The sequence below is a fragment of the Archocentrus centrarchus genome, chromosome 15 (genome assembly GCF_007364275.1).
Source record: "Archocentrus centrarchus isolate MPI-CPG fArcCen1 chromosome 15, fArcCen1, whole genome shotgun sequence".
Classification (NCBI taxonomy): Eukaryota; Metazoa; Chordata; class Actinopteri; order Cichliformes; family Cichlidae; genus Archocentrus; species Archocentrus centrarchus.
The window spans coordinates 15,828,961-15,842,297 of record NC_044360.1 but is presented as its reverse complement, the minus strand read 5'-3'; the positions used below and the strand labels follow the sequence as shown (position 1 = coordinate 15,842,297).

Here is a 13,337-nt window from a genome sequence, read left to right as displayed (position 1 = left end):
TTGGTGTTGTTCCCATTTAATTCTATTGATTTCTAACACACAAGCTTGTTAGTGTAAAATCTGTGTATTTTCTTTTTTTTCTTTAACTTTAACAGGTTTATTGACACTAGATGTGAGAACCACTGCCAGGTGGCTGTGTAGTGGAACAGGACTACATTTTACACATGTTTCTTTTCCTAATTATTCCACACAGCAGAGGAAATGCCAGGATCTAAATGTTTACCAGCACTATGAAGTCATGGAAATGAACAGCTTCTTTGTTTAACCATCCCTACCTCAAGTCATTCTTTGCAACAGGATTCTTTGCTGTGGTGTATTTTCTTTCTGTTTATATATTTCTAACTTCTTTTCTCTTTCCATTATGGTGTCTTATCTTTCTCTCCATCAGCTTGTATTGTCTTTTTGTCATGTGATCTTGGGTCAAACTGAACTTGTAATAATCATGATAGCGATCATTATTGCATGTGCTTCCTCTTCTTATTGTAGATTAGATAATAATGAGGGATGATGCACAGTTGTGGTTAGTTGGTGAGTTGTTATTTTTCTTTTAAATAATTGGTGCATATGCTTTTTAGTGTCAGAAGAACAAAGGAGACAAAAGTTTGAGTATTGGTTTGTGTCTGTTGGTAGCTTTTCTGCATTCAGGCAGTTCATATGTAAGGAATACTTGAGAAAACACTGATATTGCCAAAGACTTTATGACAGCAACGTAGCTTAATTGGGGGACAAAAAAGTGTTTTCTTATATTTGAATGATTTGGATACCTCACCAGGCTTTAACAGAATTGCTTTACACAGCAAGCTACAGTGCAGAATATTTCCTTATTTGCCCAGAACTGTTGTATACAGTTAAAGTCCTACCTACCACATCTGTAGGTCTGAAAAATGATTGTTCTTTTCTTCTCCTTTCTCTTGTTGACATTTATTTAAAAAAAATTGTAGTTTAATCACAGTTACCTCAACACAGAATGAAAATGGTTTATGAATCAACATGCGCTTCCCTGTGATTAAATGTGAAGGGCGCATCACAACGATTGCTAAAATTACAACAGTGGGTTTTTTCCATGCAAACAGGCTGTTTGGCAGTGTCTTGGCTTTTTTACTTGCTGAGGCATGTAACAGATAGGGGATAGGTATGGTTAGGATTGATACTGATACTACTCTCCATATTTTGGGGTTAAATAAAGATGACAACAACAGTGGTTGTAGCTACTTTTAACTTATTGGCAAGCTGTTAACAACCACAAGCAATAGAAAATTGCAAAGAATTCATTTAAGAAAAAAAAAAAAGACCCCACCCTCTGCAACATATGGTTGTGTGTATGTATTGGTAGCAGAAATCTTTACTACCACAAATCAGTAGCGGCATTCCCCTCAAAAATCTGTATTGGGCTCTATCTTACACCTTTTTCTTTTTGACCGAACCCGTGGCACAGGCAAGCTGTTCTAAAACAAATGATGTCTCATTTATGCTGAGCTAGTTCAAAAAGAAACCACATTATGGTTTGCTCATAATGGGCTGAGATGGATAGCACTAGGGGGCGTGTTTTTAGACTTTGCCTCTGCTCAGAAGTCCTGACAGGTCTTTTTTTTTTTTTATATAAACTAATGTCCCAGTATGATTACTATAAGGTTGCATCTGAGTGGTCTTACCGTTTGATCAGTAGTAAAACAGATCTTATTTTGAGTCACGGCACAGGGCAAACTCAGGCCTGTGAGTAAAAAAAAGGTGGGTGGGCTTGACCAAGCTGAGAGGAACACAGAGCTGTGAGTCAGACATTGTGCGTGCAGTGGAGTAATTCTGGCTCATGGCATCATCATGTTAGACATCTTCATGTTTATGCTCACTGTAGACTTTTTAAATCAGATGATCGATCCTTTACCCCAGCAGTAAGGCTCACCTGGCTCATTTCCCAGAATTTTTGCATGTGGTGTCAGTACCTCACCATTACTTTATGAAGGTCCCTGAATAGGGATATGGGGGTTTGGACAAGGCTTGATTAGTATCTGTGCATATCCCTAGTGATGGAACAGAAACCAGAATAATGATATAGTAGGTGGGGTTGTACATCACTAATTTAAACAACATTGTTCTTATTGTGTGCAGAAACACAGCCAGCATTTGGAGGTCTTGCATGCCCAGCATAAATGATTTTCTGCTCTCTGGCTTAGTGCTAACACATCCTTCAGCCTCAGTTAAGCACACTGTAAAATAAGTGGGTTGTTGTCAGCCGTGTTATTAGTGTTGCTATTGTTTGTGCTTCTGTGGTTAAATGGCTGTGAAGCTAAGGACAGTGAAGTAGAAAGGGCACAAACTGTTTGGACTGCTCGCCTCGACTTTGTTTTAATCATTGTTGCTCACAGATGGTGAGAAGAGCTGACAGTGGCTACTAAAGAATAGCACGCTGTATTATTTTTGGAATGCTAATGCTGCTCCTTTACCAAGTGGCCCCAGAATGTTTGTCTGTAGAGGTCTTTGAAATATCACAGATGCCTTGCTTGCTTCAAATCAGAAGCGCCAAGGCTTGTCAACGTGCTCTAAAAAGAAAAGCATTTTAAAGCAGCAGAGATCCAATTTTAGTGATAATAATGTTCTTTTACTTTAGGGGAAACGATCTTATTGTCAGAATTTTCCGGAATCGATAAATAATTTAGTCTCAGCCAACTGTAGAAGCCAGAATCTTTCTTTGATGAGGCTCCCCTCCAACAGCCTCCAAACTCTCATTGCTCTCCTCTTTTGCTGTTCTTCTCATCCAGCTCCACTATGGCAGCATGTGCCATCTTTTTTTATGTCCTGGAGAACATAATCTGGTTGTTTGAAGCAACTTTTGGTAGCGCCCCCCCCCCCCCCCCCCCCCCCCCACACACACACACACACACACACACACACACACACACACAATTTTGAAGGAAAGCAGAAATGGCTAAAAGAGGAGTGGGGGAAGTGGAGCCCCTTAAGAAGGGCGAGTACTCTCCTGACCTATTTAAGTGACAGTGAGAGGCTTTTGTTACCATTGCATCAGGTCCTCAACTGGATTTTATTCTCACCTTAGAATGCATCTCTTGACTGAAGTCACCAGCAGATGCTTCCTCCTTATTGTCGTATCTTGTTAGAGACCGATTGATTTACTGTTTGCCTTGTAGACCGCCAATGGCATATCGACATGTCGCATCAGTTTTGCGGATTGGATTTGTGCAAAGTTGGAGATTGTTTTTGTTGTTTTTGTCTTTCAAACAAATGAAAACCATAAACAACCCAAAGAAAACTGGCATTGTCTGAAATGTTATATTAATTTTCTGTGTTGGGAATGGTCAAGAATTTCACAATGTGCACACCTCCATATATAATGGCTCCAGATGAAACCTGTGTATTTATTAGGCTGAATGCGTTCTTTCAGGTCTCATCTGTCCCGTGTGCCTATTATTGGCAGAAATAAGCGGATTCTCCCTCTGCAGAGCATCAGATCTATGCTGCCCTAATGGATGTGTTTTATTGATGCAGTGAACATGTTTGCAAATGATTAGCCTCACTGACTGTGGCTGGTGCTAATTGGTATCAATGTCTAAAAGCTACAGGAAAATGCTAATGCTGCTGTCCCACTGACCAGCAAATAGTTCACATCTACCTACTGTGCATTGCATACTGCAGTCGTTGTGATGCTTATGGAGTTTATTGATCAAAATATACAAATTCTGTTGCACATATTTATTCTTGCAGTCAAATCAGGTTGAGAGAAACAAGAGTATTGCCGTAGACTGGTTGTCTGGGAATTATAGCTGCCTGTTAACTGGTGAGTGCCCTCAGAGTTGGAGATTATTTGGATTTTAATTTGGTTTCCAAATCACAAAATACAATATTGAAGAATTAATTTTTTTTCTCCTTTATTTATATGTTATATAGGATAAGCAGAATAAAATGATGGATGGATAGATGTTTAGAAAAAGAGCAGAGAAATCGCCTACAGCAATGGTCTGACTGGCTGGGAGTTGAATTAGGGAGCCAGGTGCAAAGGGCATTTTTACCTGTGTAGCATGCACCCTAACCACTTGATTGGATTTCCCCTAGAAGCTAAATTTTGAAGGCTTTTTCTGTGTCCAAAAAAGGCAAAAACTGGAGCTTTTATTCTGTGTTTTATAAAGATTTAGAGCTGTCATAGTACCTCTCATTGGCTCATGAGTTTTAGTATGAAACCTTATCAGTCATATACAGGGTTCAAGAAGCCAGTTCCTGCTTTTGGTTGCTTTTAGTGGCCTCGTTGGAAATGCACATGAGCCTTTTGCATAGCTGGGTTGTAGAGAATTAATGCTGTGCAACCCTACAGTGGTGCTCATTGTATAAGATGGAACAATATGAAATCAAAGCTGTGTGCTCTGAGCACTTCGCAGAGTAAAAGTGTTGAGCATCAGGGAACGTCAGAACAGATTAAAAGCCTTTCCGCCCTGCTTCTCTCTATTTTCACAGTCTCTCCCCCTACTTCTCTCCCTCCTTAGCCTAACAGAAGTCGCGCAAGAGATATCTCCTTTTATCTGTCCTCCTCTGCTCCATGCCTTCTCCATGTTTCTCCTCTTGCCCCCCCCTTCTGTCTGCGGGGCCTAAGATGGAGTGGCTCAGTCGCACAGAGCTCATAGTTAATTAGGCTTGGCCTTGTCACACATTGAGGGCTGGAGCCAGAGCTGTAGCTAAACCCAGTGGGGAAGCAAGGACGGAGATGGAGGTCTAGAACTGTTGGCGTCAATTGCTTGCTGCTGACAGCTACCAATCCCTTGTTCTCCTAAACCCTGTGTGTTTGGCTTTCATTTATCACATCAGATTAGTATTATCTGTGCCTCATTGTGCTTTTTTAGGCAGCTTCAAATTTCTCCACTTTAATGGTGCAGACAGGACCGTTTTAGTATTGCATAGAAATATTTTTTTCAGTTTCTTCAATATGAGGATTTGGTCTGTTATCAATAGTGCGTGTGTGTGTGTGTGTGTGTGTGTGTGTGTGTGTGTGTGTATATGTATATAATATATTTTTTTTCATAAATTTCCCACAATGTGGGACAAATAAAGGATTATCTTATTATAATATATGATTAAAAAAATCAGTCCAGTTATTTGATGCAGCCCTAACTACAGCATGTATTTTTACATATCAGATTTTTGATGACTTGCACAGTCTGTGACGCTGGTACAACAAAGTTAGACAGTTTATTATTTTTAATCACTTACAGCTGGCTACTTTATTTAGTTTTTTTTTTTCTTTCATTTATTTATTTATTTTTTGCATGTTTTTATTTTCACATTGTTACTGGTTCAACTGATTACTCAATCTGATATTTGCAAGATGACTGTTATTCCCAGTCGTATCGTTTAAATTTGGGTAGACGTGTTTTTCATTTTGAAAAATCTGGGTAGTTGATGAATATTAGAAAGCTGTACATGGCAATGGACAATGCACTTTGCAATAAGTAAAAGATATCTTTTTTTAAAAAAAATGCAGTTTTTGTTGTCAGCCATGTTTACGTTACCCTTTGGAGCAGGGACTCTGCATTATAATGGGGATCTGCAGAGTCTTTCCTATGGATTGTGGTAGCCTGTGTGAAATATCCCCTAGCTTAACAGTGTGTATAGCTATTCAGATAGAGAATCATTTTCTCTCGCTCGCTCGCTTGCTCTCTCTCTCGCTCTCTCTCTCCCTCTCTCGCTCTCTCTCTCTCTATGTGCTTGACATAAAAAGAGAAAATCCCATTTCAGCTGTGACATTCTGCCTGTGTAGCAGAAACATACAGGGACTATACATCAAAGCACGGCAGAGTGCACAGTGAGGGAAGGGAGGTTTAATGACGACAGGGGTCTGGAGTGATAATATAGAGCTGCTAAGGAGGAGAGTTGAAGTTATTATTCTAAGTATAAACCCAGCACCGCATTTATAATACAGCTGTGCAGGGAATATGGAGCTAGCTGTGCAATATTCATTTCATTTGACGTTTTACTGGCAATTAATTCAGGCTTGTGTGTAAGTGGTTCATCATTCTGTCAGTGCTGTAAGTCTGAATACATCTCTTCTCTTGGCAGGTTCCACATACAGTGTTCTCTCCACAATGCCCTCCGACTCCGAAAGCAGCAGTTCCCTCAGTAGTGTTGGTATGTATAACGACCCAAGATGCCTTTTAAGAAGTTATTTGTCATGTCAAGTCACGCTGGTTCTATGTGATGCCGAGAGTGCACTGTTGGGAAGCTGTTTACACTGATACAGCATAATTCCTGTGGTGTTTCAGTTCAGGATCTCACGGTTTCTCCTTTAAACCCACTATTGGGGCACTCACCACATATCTCCTGTTCCTTAAGCTGTGTTTGCCTTTCTCTAGGTTTGACAAAGATCCAAATGACTCAGCTGTGTTACATAAACCTCCAAAAGGTCCAAAAAAATTGAGTCAAAGATGAACATAATCCTCAGATTTCCTGCCCTGGTTGTTCTTTCAAAGAAAACAACCATGAACGTGACCCTTAAGGGTATATAATTTATAAGAATCTGACTATCTGGCACAGAGTCAGTGACAGAAAAAAAAATGGCCCTGTTGTGTCACTGAAAAATCCTCCTAGTGAATTTTATCTCAAACCTGGTAGAACTGAAACATTAGGTCTTGAAATAAAAACATAAATCCAGAGAAAAGAACATTAAACTTTCTGGAAAATACAATAAGATTTTAGTGTGGATTTGATTTTCCATTGCAGACATTTGTGTAGACACACATGGCTTAATTTAATTAAAAATAAGTCTCCTGAGACATTGTTAAGAAAATACCAGAGATACAGCACAAACCCTTTGGGTTTTTTTTTTTCTTCTTTTTTCATGTCTGAGATTACAGAAGGTGTAGTCTTATAAATCTATTGTAATTTTCAGCAACTTATATGGCAAATTGTCTCCAGGAAAACCCCCCCCCGGCATATCATAAAGGAATTTCAAAGCAACCAGCTGCTGCCCTCATGGCTGGATGGGACTTTTGCTTCCTAATTCTAAACTTGGTAGCACACGCTGAGCTTCACTAAGTTCCAAGTGTCCCTTTGATGGGTTATAATATGTAAATTTGATTTTCTTTTAAGCACAGAGAAGGAAATGGATTCAGTGACATTTGGACAGTTGTATATGAGGGTTTTTCCTGGCTCAGAATAAGCATTTGAGAGTGACATTGTGTGTAAGCATGATTTGCCGTCGTACAGTAAATCATGTCTGCGTTACTTTATTTGACAGAAATCTGTGCATTTTCTTACTTTTGGTTATTTGATGCACAGAAATGTTTATGATCCCTGAATAAATGAACAAGACTGGGGGAGAAATAATTTTCAAAATTCTTTTTGTCCTTTGTCTCTGGCCAAAACGTCTTTGGGTGGGCAGGCAATTAAAAATTCCTCTAGGCAACTTCTTAATGATGAAACATATTGTGCAAGGAAACACTTCCAGTGTGTGATTAATAGTTCTAGTCTTCAGTAATGTGCTTACTGTTGCAGGTTCGCCTGTTAATGGTGAAGCATCCTCCCCACCCCCAGCTATCAACGACAACCGGCATTCCGGTGACAACCTGGACTCCATCTTGTTGCAGCTCCGCCAGGTGACCAGGGAGCGGGATGAGCTTCGTAAGCGTCTGGCGTTGGCATCGCCTGGGACCACCTTCGATGACTGCAGGTGCAAATCCTGGCCGGTTTGCCAAGTTTTTGTTCTTGTCACTGTGTTTTTTTTTTTTTTTTTTTATTACCTCCTGGCAACACTTAATTTTGGCTGATGGCTCTAAAAGTGTTGATATGCATGCCTCCTTTTTCTGCCTAAATGAGAAGCATCAATTCTAGGATTGATTGCTCTTTGAATCAGCACACTCTGACTGCTATTGTTTACTCTCTTTCGGGTGTTAAAATCCCTGTGATGTCAGTGTTGTCAGCGCTGGCTGCCATGTTAAATAATTCTCACCTGTCTGGAAAAATGTTGACCCTGCCTTGCAGAGAGTGCACGAACACTGACTGCTTAATAAAGTTTGATGTGCTCTAGTAAGGAGAGGTTTTCTGCTTTCCTTACTCCAAGGCTAGTCCATGCATATTTTTAAAGTGTTATTAGGTGAAACATGCCATTCCTATGAATTTGCATACAAGGAGAAGGTCAGCTCTTTTATCTGTGTGTTTGGGCATGCTATCATCCAAGGGTTGTGTAATAAAAATTGGATTCCTTGCTGCCTTTCTCCATAAGGCCAAATTCCAAAGCCAGTCATGACTATGAACGTCTGAAAAGTCAGTGCATGAGGGCCATGGGAGATCTGCAGTCTCTCCAGAACCAGCATACTAAAACACTCAAGAGGTGTGAGGAGGCCGTAAAGGAGGCTGACTTCTACCAGTAAGTGTTTCTCCTGTCTTGCTACCCGTTTTCCCTTTCTAGTTGATAATGAAGGACTCTGTGTCATATTTATCTATATTATTTAGTTTGTGCCTGTCAGTTGTGCTTTCCATATAGAGTCAGTGGTAACTGTGTTGAGAATCATTATTGAAATAAAAATATAAACAAGCTTAGGGTGAAAATTCTGCAGCCTGCTGCTTTTCAGCATAGAAATAATCAAGTTTTATTGCAGCTGTAACAAATGCTTGCATGGTGTTGTAGTTAAACTAACTGAAAGAACATTGCTTGGCGCTACAGCCAGCCTTCAAGTTTAAAGTGAATTGGCACTACGAAAAAAAAAAAAGCTTGGAAAATGCAACCATTTATGTGATTTGAAACATGATAGCTTGTGAGCCCAGCAAAACGTTCTGGAGCACAGAAACAGAACATGTGTTAGAATATTTTTTTTAAGATTCACAATGTCTACTCTGAGAGTGAAGCTTAACAAAAATATTTAGCCATGTAAAGTTTGTGTGGGCTGTGCTTCTTATGACATGAATATGGGATTTTTTTTTTTTTTTTTCTCAATTCAAAAAACCTTTTTTTACAATTTACAAGTACTTTCGTATCTTCTGCCTGTGTTTACCTAATGTAATCAAAGTTTGCCTTCTGTTATGCATATTTACATGTCCATTCATTGTATCCGCTTTTATGTGCACGTGTGTTTACTCTTCCTCTTCCCAGCATGCTGCACAGCCGTGTCTTGGGCGACCAGGCACAGCTGAAGGAGGAGATGGAAACACTCAGGAGGGACAATGCCCAACTTGTCCGGGAGCACAACCACCTAAAACAGAACTGTGAGGAGCTCAAACGACTGCACAGTCAAGACCAGAAAGAGCTGGCGGACCTTCGGCTGCAGCAACAGCAGGTATAACCCACTCACAGACACACTGCTGTGTGCGTGTCTGCTGTAGCTGTCCAGATGTTATATTAGAGATTCAATGGCGTGGCGCAGATGGTAGGGCCTGCATATACAAAATTGAACTGGTTTTTCATGTAAATATTTGTTCCCGTGCTAAAGCACCACACATTTGTGATAATTTTGAAAGCATGTGAGTCTGGTGTGCTCATGGTCATGCTGTAAGGTGCGGGCGGTAACTGTCGCACCTTGGATGGTCATTGTTTGGGGAAACTCGAGCAAGAGCACAGATGTTAAGGTCGCAGTGTGACTGGAAACATGCTTCCTGTTGTTTGTGACACTCACAGGATTCTACACAGTGAATTAGTCATCAACGGTCAGATTGTTAACACGGCATTCTACTGTAACATCCTGATGCATCTAAGAACAATCATTTGGGCCAAATTACCTGAATTGTGCATGCTCATAATATGTTGTTATACAGTCAGTTTTTGCCTGCACCAACACAATTGTCATTCTCCCTACCATACATGGCTCCATGCAACTTGTTTTTCTTCCCCAAAATGAAACCATGTAAAAGGTACAGTGCACATTGCAGATTGTGTGTGAGATGTGCTTGCAAAACATGATTTCCCAGGAAGATTCCAGGATTACAAGTGTATTGCTCCTCAAGGATGCCACCTTAAAGATGATGGTGATTTAAAATTTTTAAGGTGCGGTCACAGAACTTTTTGATTGCACCTCATACATTTTGAGATCTTGGACAACTTTTCCTCTTGCGTGTTTTTTTTTTTTTTTTTTTTTTTTTTAAATGCACTGAATACGTTCTTTCTCTTAAGAGCACAAGGGGACAGTGACCCACATTGTGCTATTGTGAGGTACTGTCTTACACAGTACCCATGGGGACACTGCAGTAGTTGCAAGCATAGGGCAGCCAAGCAGAGGGAAATGCATACAGAGCATTTCTGAAAAGGGCAAACACAGAAGAAAAGGGCTTGGCTTGGGCAAAGGGCACTCTGACCCAAACTATATAACGGCCACATCAGTGTATTTGCAGTGTGTGCTTTTACAGAGGTCAATAAAGCCTTCGGGTCACAGTAGCTCTCCTGGGAATTGGGAAGACTATATCAGCAAGACCTGCAGAAATGAAAGTCTCTCAGAGAATAAATAACGCACTCTGAAGGGCACACTCTGTACTTAAAACAGTTAACTGTGCCGGCCAGTCATTTGTCTTTAATTAAGCACATAACTGCAGTCCTAGAAATAAACTTGCCCTTATAAAATCTGTTGTTTAAGTGGACACCAGATTATGTTGCACTGCAAAAAGAGAATCCTGTCTGCACATTAACGCCACCTGCTGCTAAGGTGGGGTACAGCAAATACATGCAGGTTAGTGCTATCACCATATTGACCACCGCTAATATCTTTGTATGCACTTTCTTGTTCTCACCAGGTAATGAGTGAGAAGGGCTCATCAGAGGTGTTAAATAAACTGTACGACACAGCTATGGACAAGTTGGAGACTGTAAAGAAGGAGTACGACGCCCTGAGCAAGCGTTACAGTGAGAAGGTAGCTAACCACAACACAGACTTGAGCCGCTTGGAGCAAGCAGAGGAAGAGAACCGGAGGCTGCAGAAGCAGATGGATGCATTGCTCAAACAGCGAGACTCTGCTATGCACTACCAACAGCAGTACTCTACCTCAATGAGGAGGTGAAAGCATCATCATGTGCACATTCATAAAACACACAGAAAGGACTAAAAATCAATTATTTGTCAATTTGATTCAAAGTAGAGGAGGTAACACTTGTCAAAAATGGCTGCTATGAGCTGTACTCAGACTACATACATTTGCCTCTCCCAGGTTCGATTCAGTGCAGCAGGAGCTGAACAAGTCCTCAGCCCAGAACAAGGAGCTGCAGAGGGAGATGGAGCGGCTGCAGTCAGAGGTGACGCGCTATAAGAACTTGCAGCTGAAGTCAGCCAAGGACTGCGAGAAGTACAAAGAGGAGAGGGATTCTGTGTTCAACGAATATCGCCTCATCATGAGTGAGAGGGACCAGGTGATCAAGGAGCTGGACAAGTTACAGACTGAGCTGGAGGCAGCTGAGGCTCGACTGAAAAACACTTCATCGGAGAGGGTGGTGGCCAGTGAAGAGTTGGAGGCTCTCAGACAGGTATTAGGCTTTTAAAGTAAAATGTTTTTAACAAGTTAAAACAACATTGTATCTGTAAGCGTATGTCTTTAATAACTGAGACCTGGATACTGAGGTCTTACTGACAAGCTGAGAAAATGAACATTAAACTGCTCAGAAAACATCAGAATTAATAGAGTATTAACATATATAATACAATCTGTCAAATACAGATACATTTTCACTCACCAAATCTGACATTTTTAATGAAAAACTGAATGGAACATTCTCAGATGTGGTTCAATTTCTTCAACGTGCTGGATGAGATGAGCGATACTTCTCTCATTATAAGCTTAAGCCAACAGTCAGCTATTGTAGTTTTAAAACTTGAAATTGGGAAACATCTAGCCTAGCTACTTCCAAGGGTAACAAAATCCAACTAGTAACAGCTTTTTGAAAAAAAAAATTTTTTTATCTGGTTTGTTTAATCAGGAATGGGCCAGACTGTTTATCGGATTGTTCCAGTTGCTATTCAGTTCATAGAGGAAGAAGATTTTCCTGGTCTTGGCCAAGAAATAGTTTCCCTGTAAAATGGCAAATAATGCACACATTCATGGGTTTCTCTCTGCAATACTGTAATATATTTGCCTTACTATTTGAAGTGCTTTGAGATGACTTGATTTTCTAAATTAGATTGAATTGAATCAGGCTTTAACTCTGACATTTACAAAGCTGATAGTTGATCCAGCTATAGTTTCACCATAGCCTTCAAATCCTATAAAACTGCATGTTTAATCAGTGTCCTCTGTGAGAAGTGTTGGTTTGTTATCTGATCCACCTTCTCATACCACACATATGAATGGTTGTGAACACTGCAAAAAGTATTTGCAGCTAGTACTGGATCACTCTGCATTAGACCCCCAAGAATATTTTCACATCACATTAATGACTCACAGTGTTGAGATGCCCTCATTCCATTTTGCCTGCCTTTGTTCTGGGATAGGAGTTGAACTCGTCACTGGTGGACCGTGACAGGGCCATCTGTGAAAGGAATGAGCTGCTAGAGAAGTATTGCCACGAGGTGAAGGACAAAGCTGAGGCCCAGAAGGAGCTGAGCCAGGCCTGCAAGGACATCGAGACGGTCCGGGAGGAGAGGGACGTGGCCCGCAAGGAGAGGACAGAGGCCATCATTCAAAGGGATCAGCTGCTCAGAGAATACTATCAGGCCAGACAAGTAAATACCACTGCTCTGTCATAGAATCTCTGGAAGCATCTGTTGATGGCTGTATTGTGATGTCCTCTTTGTATCATATTTTATCACTTATAGCCTGTGAACCAAATTCCTAAACTTTCTTTTAGGTTAGCCAAGTACTTAGTGGGCTTATTCCAAAACTTATGCTAACAAGAGAAGTAGCATGACACGAGTGTATCAAGTTCAGTTGGTGGTATACTGTACACATAGATGGCCAACTCTCACTTGAATGTAAATTTCCTGGTGCATGAGTGAAAGAGTGTTTGGATTCTTGACTGTGTATCCCAGCCCATGTGTTCCCACTCACCCCGCTCCCGCCTGTGGTCTTTACTCTGGAATGACATTGCCCAAATGAAATAAAACAACAAAAGACTTTAAGGATCTGAGAAACTTTTTAAGTATTGGTTGAAGAAGAACAACAAGAAATGTGACTAAACCATCTATAGTCTCCTAAAAAGAAAATGGAGAAATGAAGTTTATTTTTGGAAAACAAGCAAAACCTATTCATCAGGGTAGAGTGGTACCTCTGCATCAGGCTTTTACTAGATCCATGAGTAACACATGTAATTCAGTATAAAGTTAAAAGGAAATGCATGATTATCTTTCTGCCCACTAAGTGGCTGTCTCAATAGTCCTTGTGCAGATTATATATTTAAACATTAAAGGCTTGTTTGAAAAAAGTACTTTATC

General features: G+C 40.5%; 1 protein-coding gene across 2 annotated transcripts in view; it reads left to right on the top strand.

Moving 5' to 3' along the window:
* dlg5a (discs, large homolog 5a (Drosophila)) overlaps positions 1–13,337 on the top strand; it is a 40,130-nt gene that overhangs the window by 5,058 nt on the left and 21,735 nt on the right. For both annotated transcript variants that reach the window (XM_030748023.1, XM_030748025.1), the window contains exons 2-8: positions 6,058–6,126; positions 7,492–7,666; positions 8,219–8,362; positions 9,086–9,269; positions 10,714–10,973; positions 11,125–11,437; positions 12,399–12,629. In XM_030748023.1, the coding sequence (XP_030603883.1) occupies positions 6,058–6,126; positions 7,492–7,666; positions 8,219–8,362; positions 9,086–9,269; positions 10,714–10,973; positions 11,125–11,437; positions 12,399–12,629 (1,376 nt within the window). The remainder of the gene's footprint in view (positions 1–6,057; positions 6,127–7,491; positions 7,667–8,218; positions 8,363–9,085; positions 9,270–10,713; positions 10,974–11,124; positions 11,438–12,398; positions 12,630–13,337) is intronic.